At 40.1% G+C, this 22,225-nt stretch overlaps 1 protein-coding gene across 2 annotated transcripts in view; it reads left to right on the plus strand.

The window, feature by feature from the left end:
* Positions 1-22,225, plus strand: part of c24h8orf34 (chromosome 24 C8orf34 homolog) — a 186,246-nt gene that overhangs the window by 107,925 nt on the left and 56,096 nt on the right. Inside the window, exons 8-10 of one of the 2 annotated variants that reach the window (XM_017716201.2) lie at positions 6,989-7,124; positions 19,529-19,614; positions 21,727-21,803. In XM_017716201.2, coding sequence (XP_017571690.1) covers positions 6,989-7,124; positions 19,529-19,614; positions 21,727-21,803 — 299 coding nt within the window. The remainder of the gene's footprint in view (positions 1-6,988; positions 7,125-19,528; positions 19,615-21,726; positions 21,804-22,225) is intronic. The other variant, XM_037533851.1, reaches the window with a different exon arrangement.

The following is a 22,225-nucleotide window of genomic DNA, read 5'->3' on the forward strand; positions in this document are numbered from 1 at the left end:
CTTCAGTAAAGTACAGATACATGAAAAAGCTACTTAAGTACAGTAACTACACCTCTTTCCACATGACAGACACGGAGGGCTGTATCTGGAGCCTTTACACTCAATGGAATTGTTAATTGCAGCTGGTAAGGCATTTCCCACAGAGCCTCTCTCCACAGAATCCACTCAGACAAAGAGATGGGACGTGCGAGACAGGCCGGTGTTGAGTGAGGGAAAAAGAGAGAGTTTCTCAGTGAATGGATGTCCTGGGTTAATCCTGCTATTTGTCATGCTTTCTTCTCCTTTAAGGTGCATGTCCATCTTCCATCTCACATGCTATGAGGGTAACACAATAGCAGCATGAGAATTACTGCACTGGGTTTAGAGTAACATGCATGCCTACGGGCAGGGATAGGGGTCAGAGTATGGGCCGATTCTTACAACTTTAAATTTGTCTTGCTGTTCCTCACTGTCATATTATGAGTCATCATCTTTAAAGGGGAATTCTACAGACTTTCTAAATTTCTGAATGATTCAGTCATTGATATGTAGACAAAGAGGCATTCAGAGTGGTTTGATGTGAAATCGGACATTTTACAAAACAAAAAACAAGAAATACAGCAAATTTTGAGCTGGCAACCTTCTGGTCCCTACACTCCAGCCCACATCTGCCTCCACAGTAAATAATAGTAAATCCGAAAAAGTTTTGCATATATTCAAAAACATGTGTAAGTCACCTTTTTCCCTTAGTGGCTACTTTATGAGCTCAATCGAATGAATGTTATTTGCCCAGTACATATGCGTACAGTTACAAGCTGTAATCCATTTGTTGCTGCAAAGTTTATCAGCCCCCCTCTACCCCTTTCATCATTGATCTGGACCACTGTTGACCAGATAATATTTGGGTTTTTGTCCGTTCTCAGCACAGCAGTGACACTGCTAGGTTGAGGGCAGTCCACAACCCATAAATGACCAAGGGTACCTCTGTGGTCAGAAACTGACCATTGAAGAAGGACTAAAGCATGACTAACACAAGCTGTGAATCAACAAATGAGCTACAGTTTCTAACCAACAGTTACTAGGGAAGATTTCTAATAAAGTGACCAGAAGTGCAATATTACTGGTAATATTATATAGTAGGTGGCACATTATATGGTATATAATAAAATACTGGTTTGTTAGGTTTCAGTTAGGTAATCAGAAAAGATACCCAGCTGTTCACAGCTTTTTTCACAGCTGCCTAAATCATAGCCTTCAGCACAGGGAGAAAAAGAGCTAACATGACCTCTGTGCTCTTAGTAAAAATTCTTAGTAAATTCTTACAAGGTCATCATGACTCAATGAACAAAACTCATCTGGTTTGCTGAAGGCCGTGTTCAGCCCTACCTGATCAAACATGCCCGCTGGCCGTCTGGGTGAAGGCCCGGGTCTAAACCTGCTGTGTGTAAGAGAGAAGCTCTACAGAAGAGCAACTGTGGGGTGAAGAGAAGCAGGGGACTTTTTGTTTTTCTTCTGCTCTGTTCTTGAGTTCTGTAATTGTTGCCAGAACTGTGCTCTTTTAGCACCTGCTGACAGTGAACAGGAGAAACTATGTTGACATGTTACAAGGATATGTCCAGTGTCAAGAACATGGTATGGTTTTGCTCATAGTCTGCCTTGTGGAGCTTTGCGATAAGGCTAGAAGATCCAAAGAAGAACCAGAAATGAAAAAAAGTAGTTTAACCTTCTGGGATCCACTAACTTGCCTGCACGTCAAATTCAATGTTTCTGTATAGGTTTCTCTGTCTTTGCGATAATACAGCACAGACATACAGTTCAGGCTGCTCTTTTGATTACATCTCATTGTGAGATTGTGTGTGACTCACATCTGGAGTTATGGTTGGGATACATATCATCTGGGTCTCACCCTGTGTAATTGCTGGATTCGTGAGGCCATCTACATTTTGTGTGAGACTGACCAGTGAACACTCAGGAAATGACTAAAGACTTACCCATCATGTCGGAAACGTTTCATTCTTCATTGGTCATCAGAGACACATAGCATGCTGCAGCGGTTTTGGAAAGTAGAGACAAATATAGCAGAGCATTTTGATATAAAACATATGGGTAGTTTAAGAAGACATGCAAAAATCTAGAAAATGCCCTCAGACTCCAGAGGGTTAATAATATTGAAAGTTAGACTTTGTTCAATATGGGAAATTTTAGCAACTAGTTGTCTGTGGTGTGATACAGGGTAAAAAAGTTTCAGGTTATCAGGCATAGAATGCTGTCAGATTGTGTTGTCAGAATTAACTGTTGAATAATGACAATTACCAGAAATTATTATATTAGTTTCTTAACACGCAATGAATAGTATTTGTCTAAGTCAAACTTCTGACCTTTTTGCATGCTGCAGTTTCAGAATTGAAGTGGCTAGCTGAAGGTCGTCACAGTGTCACAGTGTGTTTGTGCTGTCATCGGTGAATGGCTAGACTTTTTCTGTTTCCCTCCAAGTAAAAGGCCACCTACCAAAGCAGCAGTTGTATGATGATCAAGCGGTTGTATAACGATGCCAGACTGAGAAACGGAATTTTGATAATTAGATTTTGATAATTATTGTGGTTTGTAATACAATTATTTGTTCTGACCAGCCAATCTAATTATCTGAGAAGTGTTCTAGGTGTGTTCTTATACCTGACAACAGCACACTTTTTCACCTATATCATTCCACTGACCAACAGTTTCTGGGTAACAGCAGTGGTCAATGTAGTCTAAGCTGCTGGAACTACATTTGTGGTGGGAAAAAATAGTTGAAAAACTACTGAAACAGTGTTCTGGGCTTTTTTGTTTTATTTTTTCTTTTCTTTACAAAAGTGCTGTATAAAAGCAGCAAAATATTTGAGGTCGTGTGTTTTCAACATTGACATCATAGCTGTTATTGGGATGCTGGCACATTTGAGTTGTTTTTCCTTAAATGGGAATTCCACTGATTTTTCAACAGTGGTTTTATGTGAAATGCTTTGTTCTATTGAGAAATTTACCAAGTCAGAATTGTTAACAGTGGTGGTGATGGGAAGAACTGTTAGAAGAAACTGTTACAAATATCAAATGTCTGCTATCGCAATGTCACTGGACAGACAGCCGAACGCTCTCAGAGGAAAGCTAACAGACGCCTGCGCTGACTAGCATCGTGTTGAGTGATGGGTGGAGAAGGGGGGGCCATCATACCCACCCAGAGAGCGAGGCTAATTGTCCTCTCTTGGACTCCTGGCTACGGACGGCTATACGGACCAGGGATCGAACTCACGATCTCCTGATGATAGGACCAACACAATAACCTATGTGTCAGCATTTTCAATTATCAACATTACATATAAAAACTCAAAAGACACACGTAGGTTCACTGGTCATTGTAAATTTCTCTGAACCATGTTTATTTCTCCTTTAAATTGCTGAGTTGTTTTCTGTTTTCTTCTCTGTCCTTTTTAGCATTCTTTGGTTTTTGTTGGTTTTCTGGGTGCATCCTCTTGACTGTGGTCAGGATGTAGCTTTTTCCTCCTTCCATGCTCTTCCTGGCTGTGTTGTCATCTCTCTAACCATACAGCTGTGGGCTAATCACTATCTCACTGCTAATTGCAGTATGAATGTAGAGCTGTGTGTGTGTGTGTGCGTGTGTGTGTGAGAGGAGGTGGGTTAGGATGTGTGTGTGTGGGGCTCGCCTCATCTCTTCCGCTCCTCACACACACAGCTGAGAGCTCTTATTTCCTGTGCTCTTCCACTGGACAGAGCAATTACAAACCTTCTAGATCTGTTTAATTTGCAGTCGAACTTTGTCACTGATCCAGAATCAGTTTCAGTTCCCAGACATAGCATTTATCATTATTAAACAGATGGGAAAACCATACTCAGATCAGTGACATCATCTACCAATACCTCTTCCCCATCTTTCACTGTCTCTGCCTGCTCTTGGTATATTTACTCATCTTGACCTTCTGATTAGGCCAAGGCACACACCCAATATAGATGTGGTAAAAACGACACATATTCCCAGTTTACACCTGGTCGTTTCGTGGACCTTGTATCTGGATTGTAACCTGATAAAATTTTGTCCACATGCATTTACACTTGATAGTCCAATGTGTCTCCAGTTCGTCAGATTGAAGTCTGATTGCTGAATGGCACAAATCAGCTCATATACAAGAACAAATTGACTTTGCTGTTTCTCATTTTTCATTTTTCATTTTCTACTTAAACAGTGCTTGTCCCTTTAAAAAAATAGCAGTTTTACAGTTTAGCAGTTTTAAATAGCAGTTTTACATACTATACATATTTGTATACTGGCTGCACCGCAAAAATATTCCAGTAATGTTGAAAATGAGCTCTAAGCAAGAAGCAAAATTTACCTAGTATGATTTTTTTAAATAGGCCGTGATATTTAGTTTTCCCCCTGAAGGTCTTAAAACTGGTAAGAAAATACGTCATTATAGAATTAAATTATACATTATAGAAGTAAGCATCTAAGTTTCTGTTTCCTTGCACAATAATAACATACAGAGACTCAATGAAAGTAGATTTCTCTCAATCGGGTCCCTTGGTAAGATTATATTGCTACTAATTTGAGAATGTTACTCTTCAAGAGGCATGTCTGCTAATCAAATGAGGCAACAGAAAATCAAAATTTTGCTATTCTACTATTAACTTGAGCTCACAAAAAAGTTAAATTAATAATAATAATAATAATTATACATTGGATTTATAACGCACTTTTCATTTATAGTAAATCCCAAAGTGCTTACAGTGTAAAACATTAATTAAAAAATAATAATCAAAAAAATAATACTAATAAAATATAATACTTTATTGTCCATATGTCCTCCTAAAAAGATATGTCTTTAGTCCCTTTTTAAAAGAATCAGTTGTCTGAGGCTTCCTCAGATGGTCAGGCAGAGCATTCCAAAGGCGTGGAGCTGCAGAACAAAAGGCACGGTCACCCATGGTACAAATTTTTGTTCTGGTTGGAAGAAGACGGTGGAGATGCACAGAGCGAAGGGCTCGTAGATGTGTCTGTGGTACTAAATTATACACAAGTTCCATCCATCCATCCATCCATCCATCCATCCATCCATCCATCCATCCATCCACAACCTCTTATCCAAGTCCGGGTTGCGGGGGCAGCAGCCTAAGCAAAGAGGCCCAGGCCTCCCTCTCCCCCACCGCCTGCTCCAGCTCTTCCAGAGGGATACTGAGGCATTCCCAAGACAGTTGAGAGATATAATCTCTCCAACGTGTCCTGGGTCTTCTCCGGGGTCTCCTCCCCGTCGAACATGTCTGGAACACCTCCCTAGTGAGGCGTCCAGAAGCCATTCGAATCACCTCAAGCTGCTTCTCTCAACGTGGAGGATCAGCGGCTCTACTCCGAGCCTCTCCCAAATCGTAGAGCTTCTCATCCTATCTCTAAGGGAGAGCCAGGCAACCCTGTGGAAAAAGCTAATTTCAGCCGCTTGTGTCCACGATCTCATTCTTTCGGTCATGACCCAAAGCTTGTGACCATAGGTGAGAGTCAGAACATAGATTGAATGGTAAATTGACAGCTTCGCCTTCTGGCTCCACTTTCTCTTCACCATGACGGACCGGTATAGGGTCCGCATTACTGCAAACACCACACCAATCCGCCTGTCAACCTCTCGCTCCATCCTTCCTTCACTCGTGAACAAAATCCCAAGATATTTAATCTAATCCGGGCGAGGGAAACTGGGTCCTGGTATTGTTCTTCATATGGGGTTTTTGGATCACCCTTTGTCTGGCCCATCACCTATGACCTGTTTGCCTTGGGAGACCCTACCAGGAGCTTTCGCCCCTGACAACATAGCTCCTAGGATCATGAAGGCACGCAAACCTCTCCACCACGGTAAGGTTGTAATCCAAGGAGAGGTGTATATATACAAAAGTTGAACCAATAATTTCAATAGTACAAAGGCTTTCAAATAACATCAACCACCATAAGTGTTTACATGATGTAAGAGGAGGCTACTTCTTGAAAAATGGTTCCTGTAACCCCTTAAAAGACCAAGACAACGACCAGGACAAAGCTTTATTATTATAATAGCTCAACTAGTTTGCATTGGAGCCCCTGTAGTTACTGAATAATAAGCCTTAGTATATAATCAGCTTGGGATTTTAATGGGTTAATATCATAAGCACTGACACAGTAATCATAATTTACTAAATTAGTAAACATGATTTACTGAATAAGTGCAGCGACTTTTTAGCATGTGTAATGAGATGAAAGAAGCAGAGCTGCTCTTTTGTGCTTTTGCCTAATTGCACAGAATACTGGAAGGAGATCATTATAATGAAGTATTTATTCTGATTTACTAAAACTGATAGTAAATACTGATTTTAACACCTGAGATTAGCTTGTCTTATTTTTGCTGCTTACATGGCTGACAGTGTTTGTGCTCAGAAAGAAAAGGGTTTTCAAACGCATTTGTTTATTTCCAATGAAAAAAATAAAACTCAAACATCTGCTATGTCGCATTATTCTTAAAGTGGTGAAATAAATAAAAATGCCAAAACTAAATAGCTTTAGGAATTATATTTAGACTGCTTTTTCCTAAGAGTTTGGGTAGATTTTACATTTACATTTTTTTCTTTGTTCCCCTTTGCTGCAGTGAGGATTTGATTTACATACAGCTATAATAGTGAGGACATCAGGGAGGTCAAGTACTGATGTTGGATAATTAGTTCTGTATCACTCCAGCTCATCCCAAAGTTAGTGTACAGAGTTCCATAATTCTTGAGAGCTTTATACCCACTTGGCATTCTACATGGTGACCAAGTGAACAGTTGAACGCTTGTGTCAGAAATAGGTGCACTTTAAAGTAGCTGAATTCACTGGATACTTTTGGACATATATCATGTATAAGATGCTTTGGCTTGTCAAGATGACATTTGTCTTTATTGTACCATGACCTTGAAGTACTTAACAGATTTTGACCCATCTCCATCTCTCTGTCTATGTCTCTCTCAGAGGATCTGGACGATTTGCGGATGGAAGGGGTCACTGGACTGGTGCCGTCCGGCAGTAAGTTCAGCCAGGGCCGCAGCTCATACTACCCAGAGCCTCAGGCCAAAGTTACACTCAACATCTGCTCAAGGTGTGCAAGGTAAATATTTACCCACAAACCCACTGACCTGTCCAAACAGCCCTGCTACTTGAGCCAGGCCTCATCTCTCACCACTGGAGCTGTGTGTGTGTGTGTGTGTGTGTGTGTGTGTGTGTGTTTGTGCGTGGTATGTGTGGGTGTTATATGTGTATGTCTGTGTATGGACGTTACACAGATATTTTGTCCTGCATGAATCAGCCAGTCAAATCCTGATAAATAACATCTGATTAAACTAATCCAGCTTTTAATAGGGCTTAATATAAAATAAATCCAATTAAATTCAATTACTAATATAGTCTCATGCAAAAATTTGAACACCCCTGGTCATACATTGTTGATTTTCTAAGAGAATTTATCTGCACAGTTCACATTTAGTTTTTTTTGTCCAATATGTTCAATTCAGCAAACTCCACATGAAATCAATAAGATATTATTTAAAATCAATCAAGTAAATTGAAAAAGAAATTCTGAATGTAATTCATATAGATTTTTCTCTTGAAATCCTCTTATAATTTGATATATTTAATCAGATTATATAAAAACATTAGTTTCTACATGAACATTTTACAACCTCTCTTTTTCCCTCAGAATTAAACAGGCTGTTTTTGTTACTGTGCAGTTAAGACTGAAATATGTAAATGAGCTCTGATATGGGCCTTTCAAGAAGTTGTCTTATTTTATAGTAATAGAGTAATAGAGTAACTTGCACAGGTACAAGGTATAATAATATACTGTAATTATCTTTATAATATTCTTTGTCTTCCTTAAGATTTGGTAATCATCTCTGATATATAAAGCATTTATGATTTCATGTTTATTGTAACTTCATTCATGATGTTCTCCAGCTTTCTCAGCCTGTAGTCCGTTTTCTGAAAACATCTAACATTTCTTCTTTTTCTTTTTTTACAACATCCTGCTATCCTAGCAAGATTTTGAAAACTTATATTTTAAGTTGCACAGGATTAGCATATTAGAATTATTTGATACATTTATCTACAACCATTTTTTATATTGCTGAAAGTATTTATCCACAACTGTTGAATATGGTCTCTTTTGAACCGTAGCGTATTATAAAACAATTCACTTATTTTCTCAACTAACTAAGCTAAGCCTACTCTTAGCTACAACATTTGTGTTTTCTGTTTCAGTTTCATTGCTGGTCTTGCCGCGTGCCGTGTTGTTATTGTTATTGAGTATGCCCTGTGCTGGAAAGTTGACTCAAACATCCAGGCTATGACCTTTCAATCCAGGCCGTTTTGGGAAATTTCTTTATCTTGAACTATATTACATTGCAAAACCTTCTCTGGGTAAACTAATTTAAGTCCAAGTGTACTTAATAATAACTTTTACATTATATAATGCTGTGTAATGCTGTGTTTATTTAGTAATTACTAACAATATTTGCTGTAAATACATTCGTTTTTACTTCAAAATTTAGTTGATGTGAACTAACATATATGTGTGTGTCAATTGTATTATATCATCCTCAAACGTTCCTCAGCCAAGCAGATTTCTGAGCTGGAACTATCCATTTGTATAAAGTGCTTTTTATCACTTTTCAAAAAGACACAATCTTCAAGTACGGGGAAGTAGCTCTTCTTTGTACACCACAGCTCTCAGCACACCATAGATTGTGCTAACTGTCTCCAAACTGAGGCAACAGAGTACAGTCTAGCTTTTATCTCCAGAATGCACACCATTTAGACAAGAACACATATCCAAAGTGCATTCCTGATCTACTCATCTTTGGAAGAATGACACAATCTGCTCTGAGCCAGATAGGTGTCCAGCATGAACCATGACAAAGCTCAGATATAAACTACTGAGTTTAAATGTGATAATCTCTGGACAACTGCACCCAGCATCCTGCTGAACCTGTGGAGGATGTCATAAGAGTATTTTACCAACCAGATAAAGGCCACACAAGTGCATACTGAAAAACAGTAGTGCTAATTGTGATGATATAGGCCTGTATCTCTTTGCACTGAAAGAATGCAATGGATACTTAATTGAACTGTGCATTCGTGTGTATGTGGATCCACAGGAATGAAATAGACCAAGGCTAAAAAAGTATCCTGACACTGATGTTTTTGTGATTTAATATACTTTCTGTGTATTTATCCACTTCAGCACGTGCATTTTAGGTTTGCAATTACTGAACATTCATAAAAGGTATGTATTCAAAAGCATAAACAAAGAAATGTTTAACCCCTTAAATGGCTCGGACCCACCTACAGTTTTACTATACACTTGTATAACCTAAGTATATCTTGGCCTATCGGGCTCCTGAGTGGTGCAACTGCCTAGGCAGTGGTCCTCTCATCAGGGGATTGCAAGTTCAATCCCTGGTGATGCTGCAGCCATCCATACCCGGGAGTCCAAGAGAACACAATTGGCCTTCCTATCTCTGGGTGGGCAGGATAGCCCCCCAATCACTCAACACTGGCGTCTGTTAGCTGATGTAAAAGATCTGGAAGCCTGTGTTAGCCTTCACCCTCCTAGCGTGGGTAGTATCGTGTGATTGGGGGAGTCCTAAAGAATTGGAAACAACTAAATTGGGGAGAAAATTGGGTAAAAATCCCAAAAAAATGATAGAAAAAAAAGAATATCTCAGCTGATTTACATTGTAGTACATGTAGTTGCTGACAAATAAAACTTTGCATGTCATAAACCTGTGGTGGATTTTAAAGGGTTAAAAAGCCAAGTATTAGTATTTGGATAGGATAATATTTGTTGGTTACATTAAATATATTTATATTTAAATGTTGCATAATATAAATCAAACTGTAGAAACTGTACCTGGCTCCATTATTAACGACGTGGTCATTGGTTGGAAAGATTCCAACAAGTAGTTTCCTAAAGTTCTGAGGATCAATATTAATAAACAACACTCAAATGAAAGCAGCTACAGAGCTACATCAAAGACTTTAAACATTTTGGTCAGTACAACAGCATGTAAGTGGAAAGTGCTCTCAAACTAATGATAAGGAAGGTAAGAGAGAAGCCAGTATTGACTTACAAGATGACCTGAAATCAGCAGGAACAACAGATACACATAGAACAATAAGCAGCGAACTGCATCACAGTCTTCTTCATTCCTACCCTCATGCAAAACTCCTCTGCTGTTGTTTAAGCAATAGAACACGAGAGGGAGTGTGTTATCGCGGCTGTGATTTGCTAGCTGTAGATCATCACAGCCGTGATGATATTCATGATAACGCACAACCTCGAGTGTTCTGTTGCTTTCATGCAACAGTTAATTAAATAAAGTAAGATATTAATAAACTGGGCCGTGAATGAGTCACGTAATATTTTTTAATGTTGGCAGGTCCTTCCGCCAAATTATAGTTCCTTAACAAACAGTTTGTTGCTACATCACAGTAATGAGCTTCACTCACTCGCTGCACAGCCTGCAGTTCGTTCTTCAATTCCACGCAGACCGACTGACAGGTTGGCAATTTAGTGTAGTCTCATCTTCAGAGTCTGACCAAATCAGCTGTCGGTCAAATGTGATTTTAAAAGTTTCCATTTCTGTTCGTGCCCAAAGTAAGAAGTAAAAACGTTCAAATGGCTTGAGCATCTCCTACAGCCTTCAAAGTCATTGCTTACCAATGGCGTCTCATCAGAGTGATATGGTGTTTGTGAAAAGCCTATGATGTTATGGTGAAATAAAAGCACAGAACGCTTCTCAACCAATCAGCTTGCATGGCCAGAACTAACTGTTCTATCATTTGGAACAGTGTACCCTGATCAGACAGCACAAAAAGAACTCCTAGGCAATAGTTCACCTTGTCATGTCTCAATAGAGTAGGGTTGCAGGTATGGTCCCTAGAACACCAATGGACAAACAATATAAATGTACCCTCAAAGGTACAGTAATGGCCATACAGTCCAACTGGGTCCCTTAATCATTTTCCCAGGGGAGCTTTTGTACATTTTCATAAGCAAATTCTTTAAAAAAGAACAAGAAAATATGAGACGGGGTGTGTAGAGTTAATAAAGCTTAAAAAATATACCTACAGTGGAATGTGGTACAGTTATGTTCCCAAACTAAAGGTCCTGAAGATATATCCCTTCAGGGTACCACCCCAGTGACAAGAGGGGTCCTACCCCAGTGACAGTGCAGTATCTTTTTTTTCTGAGAGTATGTGGAGAGCTTAGATGCTTCCCCAAGACAATGATACCAAGTAAGTTGAGGTGCTTGAATGGCCTAGCCAGTCTCCTGACATGCATTGAAAATTTATGACTTTGAAATTGACAAATTGACAACTGACTTTAGTTATGCTTACGACTACACATAGATGTAGTGGATATGTGCACGATATCATCGCTACCAACTGTTTTGATTGATTGACTGATCAAATCATTATGTCTTCTGCTGTGCATCTGTCACAGGACAGACATCCTTCAAAGTTCCATCTGTATAAAATAAAGCAATTCCTTCTGTTACAGTGCAACAAACAGTATCACCCTCTACTCGTCCTGTAGTGTATTGCAAACTGTCACAGTAACTGTATGTGTGTCATATGAACATTACATTGCACTTCAGTATTACAGCCCTAAATCACTGTTTTGTTGTTCAGTTGTCCTGCTTTTCATTCACAGCACTACTTTTTGTTTTGAGTATGTGCTCGTGAGTCACACACTGGCCGTTATCTGGTTTATGGGGCCTCTACGATGTTCTCCGCAGGCTCAGCAGGATGCTGAATGCAGTCAAGCAGATATTATCACACAGGAGTTCAGTAACTTACATCCGAGTTTTGTCACGGTCCATGCTGGATGCCTGTCTGGGTCAGAGCCAGCTGTAAGAGATAAACAGCGCTAGAGTCCTGAATCCTGGATTGTTTTGTAGGTTGTGACTAAACAGCTGCATGTGTTTGTGTTGAAAAACCTACTTAAATAATATGACACCAGCATGACATTACACATGTTCCCCAATAAACCCAGACCATTCAAAACAATACAATTTACAACAGTAAATAACAGTGCGTAAAACTGCAGCATTCTGCAATGAATCTTTAATTTTCTTTTTGATATTTGGGAGCTTTGCTAGTCTTATGATATCAGTTCAATGCACAGCAGTGTTAACTTGCATGTAGCAATTTTGTATACCAACTTAAACTCTCTTCAATTTTCCTATAGAGATAAACAACATAGAGTTCCTATTCTGGGCGTAGCACCAACTACAGAATAGATAGTATTTGCAAAAACCCAGAAGAAGCGTCCCGCAGCCACATTCAGGTGTTCCCATCACTTCTGTGGCCACAGATGTATAAAGCCAAGCACCTAGGCTTGCAGGCTGCTTCTACAAACATTAGTGAAAGAATGGGTCGCTCTCAGGAGCTCAGTGAATTCCAGCGTGGTACCGTAATAGGATGCCACCTGTGCAACAAGTCCAGTCGTGAAATTTCCTCATTGCTAAAGTCAATTGTCAACTGTTGAAGCGATTGGAAATGACAGTAATTCAGTCATGAAGTGGTAGGCGACGTAAAATGACAGCATGGGGTCAGCGGATGCTGAGGCGCATGGTGCGCAGAGCTTGCCAACTTTCTGCAGAGTCGTTCGCTACAGACCTCCAAAGTTCATGTGGCTTTCAGATTGAACAGCGTAGAGAGCTTCATGGAATGGGTTTCCATGGCCGAGCAGCTGCATCCAAGCCTTATATCACCAAGCGCAATGCAAAGCATCAAACGCAGTGGTGTAAAGCGCCACCACTGGACTCTAGAGCAGTGGAGACGTGTTCTCTGGAGAGACAAATCACGCTTCTCCATCTGGCAATCCGATGGACAAGTCTGGCTTTGGCAATTGCCAAGAGGATGGAAGCCCAAGCTGAAGAACTTCTTATAACTTCAGAGTGAGGGGCTGAACTGCTGTAGGCTGAATAGGCGAGTAAATGTAAATGAGTTCATTTTTGTGACATCACAGAAACAGTGAATTCAAAATACGTTTTTGCAGCTTAGTTTCCATATATGGACTGTGTGGTTTTGAAACTAGCAATATTTGCATAGTACATCAAACTCTCATTTCAAGAAACTAAGAAAAATTCATCACCTCATATTGCATTGAAATCCCTATGAACGACACAAAGGTCGTTAGAGCTTGTGCAATATAACGACTCTGGCCGTAGCCAAATGACTGTCAGAATATGAGAGCTGAAAATGGTGACAATGAGAAAGCAAATCTTATTCATTTCTTCCAGTGTGCTCTGACACATGTAGACAAGAGCAGACATGAGCAATGTGCTTTAGCGAGCAGAGAGAGGAAAAAAGAATTGCACAAAAGCCTTTATGCTGTATACTTCAGATGTGTTTACAGATTTGCTGTAGAGGTTATAGAGATGGCTGGATGTCTTTCCATCTCTCTTGCTGTCTTCCTTTCTCTTTATCTCTCTTCATTCACACCCACACACTCACTCTTGCACTCTTTCTGGGCGTGTGACTACTTGGTGGACACAAGCAACATTCCTCACATTCTCCCCCACACACACTGAGACCCTTTTGTCTGCCTGTGGAAGGATGGGTGTCATCCAGTGTGGGCCATAAACATTGTCAGGTACATGTTTTAAGTTGTAATGGTGTCATTTACTGTCGTGATCCTTGGGGATCCCCCTTTCTAAATGGTTTTGGTTACCAGTCATTTAAAGGGCCTATAAGAGGGAAAGAATTTTCAGAAACATTTCACTTCTGCTGGGTGTTGGGTGCTGTTGTAAGTTGTCATGACAGATTTCGTTCAATAGTATAAGACTGTCATGTTACCATTACTGGCAACAGTCATACACATCAGATTAACATGTGACATAAGCTGTCATGACATCAAACATTATGACATCTCTCAAGACAATTCATAGTATTCAATTACGTTAATAAGACCGCCTGGTCGGCGTTCTGGTAGGCAACCTTTAACTCTTTCTGTGCTCTGAGAGAGCTCGTCTCATCACTGTTGCTACAGCTGTAACCCTGCAGGTGGATGAAGGCAAAGCAAAATGGCCAGAATGGCTGCAAAAAGGATGAAAAGGTACACTTTATTAGGTACATCAACTTTGGATCTACATTTATTGTCCATTTTATCAGCTCCACGTACTATATAGGCGCACTTTGTAGTTTTTGTAGAGTAAAAGTGGACTAAAAAACTACGCAGAGAAACAGATGGACAACAGTCTGTAATTGTTAAACACCAAAGTGCACCTATACCTGATAAAACTTTCAATGTATGTAAGTACAAGGAGGTGTACTTAATGAAGTGACCACAGAGGTCACAGATGGTTTAGATGCAGTCTTTAGAAAAGGCTACAAGGAGAAGATTAGGTTGATTGGTGAACTGGGTCTGTATAACCTGCATACCTCAGAAAATTCCAATGCAGGAGATTTTACAAAATCTGCCAAAGCTCTTAAATAATAAACATTATTAAGCTGGAGCTGGCTTCTTATTCTCCAGCTTCTTATTTCAATTTTCCATTCTACCTTAAATAGTGCTGCAGTGACATTCACAGACACAGCCTGTTTAGTCCTAAAAGATAAAGAGATGAATGGTTGCAGTAGATCAGTGCTCTGGCCTGTTTGGACAAAGACTGATAAAGTGCTGCCAAAGCCACAGTGCACATTACTGTAGGATAAGACTCTGATTTATTGTTTGTAGTATTTCATATCTGAAATGTCACCTCATGATAATAAAGGAGGTGAGTAATTACAGCCAACATGCTGCTGGAAATAGCTAGTCTGCCAATAGAGCTCAGTTTAGAACTAAACTCTGCAGGAAAGTAGATCTCCAGGAGGGTTGGCGGCCTTAAGACCTTCTTCAGTGGTCAGTTTCTGACACCAGAGCAGCTCATGGCTAGATATTTTTGGATGACACTGACACTCCAGCAACACCTCCAATACATTCATATCTGCACTACACACTGTCAGTGTTACTGTTGTGCTGAGAGTGGTCCACCACCCAAATATAGTCAACAGCAGTCCTGTGGTAAGAAACCGACCAACGAAGAATATTGTGCAATAGACTGTAACTGTACACCTGTATAGTAGTCCTATATGGAGGGGTTTTCTAATAAAGTGGCCAGTGAATAGACATAAAAGCTAGGTGTTTCTAATAAAGTGACTAGTGAATGAAAGTACAAGGTATGTGTTTCAAACAAAGTGGCCCGTGGATGAAAGTACAATGTTGCTAATAATGTAACTGGTGAGCAGAAGCACAAGGTTGAGGTTTCTAAGAAAGTGGCCATAGAGTGGCGATACAAGTTAGGGGTTTTCAATAAAATGGCCCGTGAGTGAAAGTGTAAAGTAGAGGTTTCTGATAAAGTGGCCAGTGAGTGGAAGTACAAGGTAGATGTTTCTGATAAAGTGTCCAGTCAGTGGATCTACAAAGTAGATGTTTTTAATAAAGTGTCCAGTAAGTGGAAGAACAAGGCAGGGCTTTGTAATAAAGTGGCCTGTCAGTGAAAGTACAAGGTGAGGGTTTCTAATAAAGTGGCCGGTCAGTGGGAGTCGAAGCTAAGTGAGTCTATGTAGCTGAGTCCAGCCTGAACCTCTTAGCATGGCTACAGGCCGGAACCCAGCCTAGCTCACTGATAGCCGCTCGCAACAAATGCTAATCCCTCTTCACAGTGCCCAGGGCATCATGTTGGTTAAACACTAGCTCTCTCAGTTCACTGCATCACTAAATCGTCTGCTTTGGTCACGGGGATGCTGCAAGTGAAGTTTATTTGAAGCAGGTCTTCTGTAGGCTTTCCCGTGGTTTTTAGCAAATCTCCCATTAAAGACTCGGAGAGAGAGAGAAGGAGCCTGGGCAGAGACGAAGAACAGCCGGCATTTCTGGATTTGTCACAGAAGAACGTGGCAGAACAGAGGGCCCGGAGCTTAACAGCTATAAAAGTTTTGGGCTGAGCTGTAAAACACGAGGAGCTTTGCTTTTGTCCTTGTTCTTAATAGCTTGCCATGATTGCACACAGGGAAAAGCATGCAGTGATTGCGTGGAGAAACGAGCGAAGCCTATCATTAGCTAAGTGTAGCGTCTAGTGATTTACACGTCCCGAAGTGAACTACATCCAAATAATAGTTTAAGAGCATTGCATTGTTGAGGAATAAGGTATGTGGATATCTGTGCTGTAGGTCCATTTTTGAGATAAGTCTTCAAGAGAATTTGGTAGGCAGTTTGCTTGGTTATAATTGGCCTCTGCTGAGACAGCCTGGTATGATTTAGATTCCACATTTTGCTGTTAAAGTACCTTTTAATGTCTCTTGATGGCAGGTCATGTCACATTGAGGGAATGTAGTCTTTAACCTTATCTCACCTACTGTCAGCAAACCATTCAGTGTCTTTGACTTTGTCTCATTTAACAGGGGATGTAGCAGAGTGTAAATGTATTAATTTCATTTCATTTGAAATACTGTTTACAGACTTTTTTACAGTTTACAGTCATTTACCCATCTTTTTAGACTAGGCTTCAAATTTGGTGTTTATTGTAGTGATGCACAGGTTGTGGATTATTAAGGACTTTTTATGATATTTTTTTATTTCTTTACAGCCATAATGGCTGATGAGCAATTTTTTGGCCTGTATTTTAGCATTATTTTTTAAATACTAAATTCACAGGGAGTAAATAAACACATCAATGAGTAGCTCTCAATCCTGGTCATGGCGAACCATTGCCCTGTGTTTTCCTTGCTCCCATCACACCAAGTTGACCTGAGGAATGGCTTGTTCATTCATTCTTTAGCTGGATCAGATGTGTTGGGAGCAGAGGATGCTTTACTTTGTGCAGGGCAGTTCTAATCCAGGACCATGATTAAAACTAGCATATTTCCGGTATTTTTTGTTAGACTTTTGTCAGACTTTTTCAGACTTGCAATAGAAGCTACATGATTTGCTTTTTAATTGGCCACGTTGGCATTTAAAAATGTTCGCTTATAAATCAGTTCCCTGTTAAAATTAAAGTGCTACATTGAAAGTTAGAGAAGAGTGGCTATTTAGCACAATGAGTTGTGCACAATTATGCTGCAATATTTTGGTACAGATGTAGCAGCAGCATTCAGATACAGCGAGAGCACACTTACCTGCCTTACCATTATTCACCTTACAAAACTGCAACAATAAGGAAGCCCTAAAGGGCCATGGATTCACGTTTTTTTTTCTTGGGATTTTTTTATGTTGTTGTCTTGAGATTTTGAGTTATTTATATCATTATCACAACATAACAAGCAATGTCTTTAAGAAAGGACATTTAAAAATGAAGATTTCAAGAAAACATTTGTTATGTCATGGTACGTTCTCAAGTACTTGAGATCTTGAGAAAACAAATGAAAATAAATTCTTATCGAGGAGAAATGGGAAAATGGAAACCTGTGAATTGAAGCCTTTTAGGGCTTCTGTGCAACGGAGATTGGCCGACATAAAAGCAGTTAAATGGCCAGTCTGCCAAAGTAGGGCCCCCGTGTGGCGCAACCCTCTAAGTGTTGGTCCTTTCATCAGGAGATTGTGAGTTCGATCCCTGGTGATGCTACAGCCATCCACAGCCGGGAGTCCTAGAGAGTCCTTCTCCCCCCATCGCTCAACATGATGCTAGTCAGCGCAGGCATCTGCCATTTGGCACTTTCCTCTGAGCACGTTCAGCTGACCATTGCCTGAGCACCAGTTTCGAAAAGATGCAGTGGCGCGTCACAGGTCTTGGAGGAAGCCTGTCTTAGCCTTCACCCTCCTAGCGTTGATAGCACCATGTGAAAGGGGGAGTCCTAAGTAGTGGATGAAATTGGAGACGACCAATTTGGGCAGAAAATTGGGTAAAAAAAGTTAAATTACTGTCAGAAGTTCGATTAAGGCAGCTCTTTTTTACAGCCTAGAGCTGACTCACTGATGTATTGGGATTTCTTAAAAATCAGAGTTGATGAATTTTGGTTTTACTGAACGCAGCTACAGACCATTCCTTTCTATTTAAACAGCCCGGGTTCTGCCTTCACCCCTTCCCCTTCCCCTCCTAGTCCTGTTCACCAAATGTGTAAAGAGCCAAAGAGAGAGATATGAGCTTATGCTTTACATTCCAGAAACTCTACCAAAGAAACCATGTCACACCCTCAGGTGTAGTCTTTTATATGTGCCAAGCGAGTGTATTTTTTCCCTAGAAACGTGCAAAATATGGCTATGATAGTTTTCATATGTGGAGTAGAGTGGAGGAACCAGTGACCAGTCAATCTCAGAAAAGGAACATTAGTAGACATAAAGGTGGATCACATATTTTATGCATTGTCATCTGATTTATGACCTCCTAGTCTGGCATTTAGCCGTCAACATTTACCTTATACTTGACTGTGGTAAGCACAGCAATACAAGACAAGCAGAGCAGCAAAACATTTGTGGTATTTAGTTTTAAAAACATTTTAAATATTTCTGAACTTCTACATTGTAAGTTAAAGTGTTTTTTATCGTTCAGGGAGAACGTCAGTTTGTAGCACTGGTTCTGCTGTGTTTTCCCCCAAATACGTTCGGCAGCTGCTTTCAGTCGTTCAGCACAGTTTTCTCCTCTTCCTCAGCCTCTCAGACTGTGTCTTACCACTGCTGTAACATGTTCCTGAGGACAGAAAAATCCCTGAGTATTAACGCTAAACTAAACTAAACACTGAACAGGTGAGCAGGTGAACAGTATTAGGGGACTGCCTTCACCGGCAAGGATACATGCGATGCTGCCTTCAGATTTGGATGAAATAAGGTGCCTTAGAAAGCAGCTGCCTTGCTCTGCCTTGCGAATGGGACAGCCTTCGTCTCTGGAGCACACAAATGCTGCCTTAGTATGCTGCCTCCTTTAGACAGCTGCCCCTCGATTGGAAAGCACCACATATATTTGCTCACTTAAAATTTTGGCTTGTGACATAAACCTAATAAAATTCTACTAATTTTCAGCTTTCTAAGATTATATTCTATAATGATATCATAGAGAAATGAGTAATTCTTTAGAAGAAGAGAAATAGATGACATCCTTTCTAAACAAACACACAATCTGAAGAGCTAGGAGAATGTGAAAAGTAGGGGCAGTGAAACTGATGGGAATGCTTTGTAGTGTTTTTTGTAGATGTAGATAGTGATCATATCTTTACTGTTCCTGCGTTCCTCTCTTTCCTTCCACTCCCTGATGGCCATATCTCTGTTCCTTTGCATGCGGATGGCTGATAAGACAAATGGCCTACCTGGGCTTTGTCTCAACATCCTTTTATGAATGGAGACGGACTGTCTCCACTCTTTCGTCCAGGCTAGGCATTGGGCGGAAAATTGAGATGTGGTTTCGCTCCAGGTTGACTCGGCATTGCAAATATGATATTATTAGCACCGCTATCTTCACCATGCATCAGAACTTTGGGGTGAAATAGAAGCCTTTGGTTGGTGCCATCTTTTGAGTCTGTTTTGTTTGGGTTTTGAAGGCTTCAGGGGGACAGTCTCACGCCAGGCGGAGCCGCTGAGGAACCAGCGCCCAAAGTTCCAGAGCAGGCCGTACCTGAAGTAACGTGTAAGTATAGAGCTGCTATTCTACCTGCTCTTCTCACTATCATCTTCATATTAGAGAGGAATGCATTAAACTGGGTACAGTGTCACATTTTTGAAAGGCCATGGACGCTTGGTAATTTGTTTTTTGTGTAGCAGTCAGTCAGTGCTATTGAAGAGACATTCTAGCCCAGAGGGTTCTCAATTTGATCCAGGCAGCAGAGGCTGGTTTTGTTCCAGCTGGGCAAAAACCAGCTGATATCACTAGTGATCTGACATCCTAAAGAATTCAACCAACTTAAAATCAAATTTACAGATTTTTATTTAACCCAAATGTAATCGAGGTTGGGATAGTTATTAAAAGACAGTAATCTATTACAAATTACTTATTACATCTCTCATACTGGATTACCTATTACACTCTGGAAGACGTCTTATGACATTACCTCTGCCTTACACTCTAAAGGCCCAGTCACACTTGCATTTTCATGAGCATCAACATTCTCTGGTGAACTTTAACACACAAATTCCAATTTGTGCTAATGAGAAAACTCCCATTACTTGTTAGCTACGTTAGCAATGTAGCTTCCGTGCAAAACTAAAGGAACAAACTTCAAACACCAAACGTTTTAGTTGATTGACAAGTGGGAAATTGTGTAACTATTGCTTGTTACATAGTTGTTTCTAACTTTTGCTTTCGTAAATACAGCAGCTATTATTGGGTAAAGTTAGAGCTTGGACCTGTATTGTCTTCTACTGAAGCGCCTCAGTAGAGGAACAGCTGTACTTGAAAAAGTAATGCTTTTTACTTTCTTGGTTCAAATGTGCACAAAAAACATTTATTACCAAAGATAAGCTGTGGTATACAATTAAAACAGTGATTAGCAAAACAGAAAGCAGTGATTTATTATTATTATTATTAGTAGTAGTAGTAGTAGTATTAGTATTATTAGTAGTATTATGTTTGAAATGTATTTCATTTAAAAAGTACAAACACATAACATTAGATTTTTTTACCTTAGGAAGTAGTTTTTATGTTTTTATGAAAATATATGCTCATTCCAAATCTGATCCCTGCAACATTTTCCAAAAAAACATGGGACAACAGCAGATTTTTTGGCCATTCTTTAGTTTTACGAGTAATCGGTTGTGCAGCTGAATGGGGCCTTTGTTGTTGTACATTGAGTTTCATAGTACAACACACATTTTCAATGGGAGGCTGGCTGCCCCGTCTAGCACCCATACTGTTGTAACATGTGCAGAATGCTTCTTGGCTTTGTCATGTTAAAATAAGTATGGACATAGACATGGACATATTAACTAGGGGGCAACTTGTTGCTCCAAAGCAGATATCTGTCTTTCAGCAATAACAGTGCCTTCACCATTATGAAGTTACCCCTGGCCTTAATATTCTCCCATACAATGAAAAGGCCTGGCTCTTGAACTTCATGCTGGAAACAATCTGGATGATATTTTTCTTCTTCGGACTACAGAACACAGCATCCATTATTTCCGTCCATCTATAAGGTTGACTCCTCAGACCACAATACATGTTTCTGCTGTAGATCAGTCCATTCCAGGTGACCTTGGACCCAGAGAAGGTGGCGGTGTTTACCTTTTTTGGAACATGCTGCAGGTATCAATTTCAGAATGAGTGCATGAAACAAAGTTGTTAAGGTAAAACAAACATTTTGTCTTTGTAGTGTTTTCTTTAAAAATAGGAGTGGATTTACAAATCACTGCGTTCTTATTTGCATTTTACATACTGTCCACTTTTTTGGAATTCAGGTGTATTAAATGTTATATTGCCGAAATTCCAGAGTGAACAAAGTTTAGCGATGAGTTGTAATCTGATCAAATTTGACACGCAAATGCACAACCTCTACCAGTGTAAGCTTCCACTACATGTTATTAGCATTGTGGCCACAGTGCTTTTTATATTGGTTTCATATATACAGCAGCTATTACTAAATACTAAATGTGTTTCTCATACTTCCCTAACTTTTTTGCTATTTAGGATTATTTTATGTTTAATTACTGTGGAAATGATATACACATTCGAATCAGTGTATCACTCTTTTCAGAGTGGATGGCTAGTAAAAATCTGCAGTATATGTGTGCTTGATTTCTGGAACAGGTCCATTGCCTGCGGTGACCGAGTCTGTGACTGCAGCTGAGCTGGAGCTCCAGAGCGTCTCTCAGGTTTCAGCGCAGGTAAGCCACTCCGCCTCAGTCCAAACTATCGCTTTTCGGCCCTCGCTCATTTCTCCTCCATCTTCTCCATTGTGCGTGCTGTCAGAAGGACAGTTAAAACCACTTATATCACTCTTTCACATGGAGATACCCCAACCTGAGTGGGCTGTTTATCTCCTAGCATGTCAGGTTAGTGGATAGCTTACCTCTCTAAACAATGCTTAAAGTCTCTCTTGGTGTGAGAGCAGCGCAGTCTTTGTTTTTGGGGAACCTTCAGGTAGGGTTATGCGGCTGGAAACAGCCTCGACCAGACAGGAGCTGATGATTTGTGACTTTTGCTGCAAGTGTTGCTTTGTGGAAGAAAACCGTGTACAATTACATGCACACACTGTAATGAAATTGGCATGAAGGTTGTGGAGCATACCGGTGCTGTAGTAGGGCCT

Source organism: Pygocentrus nattereri, chromosome 24 (genome assembly GCF_015220715.1).
Source record: "Pygocentrus nattereri isolate fPygNat1 chromosome 24, fPygNat1.pri, whole genome shotgun sequence".
Lineage (NCBI taxonomy): Eukaryota > Metazoa > Chordata > Actinopteri > Characiformes > Serrasalmidae > Pygocentrus > Pygocentrus nattereri.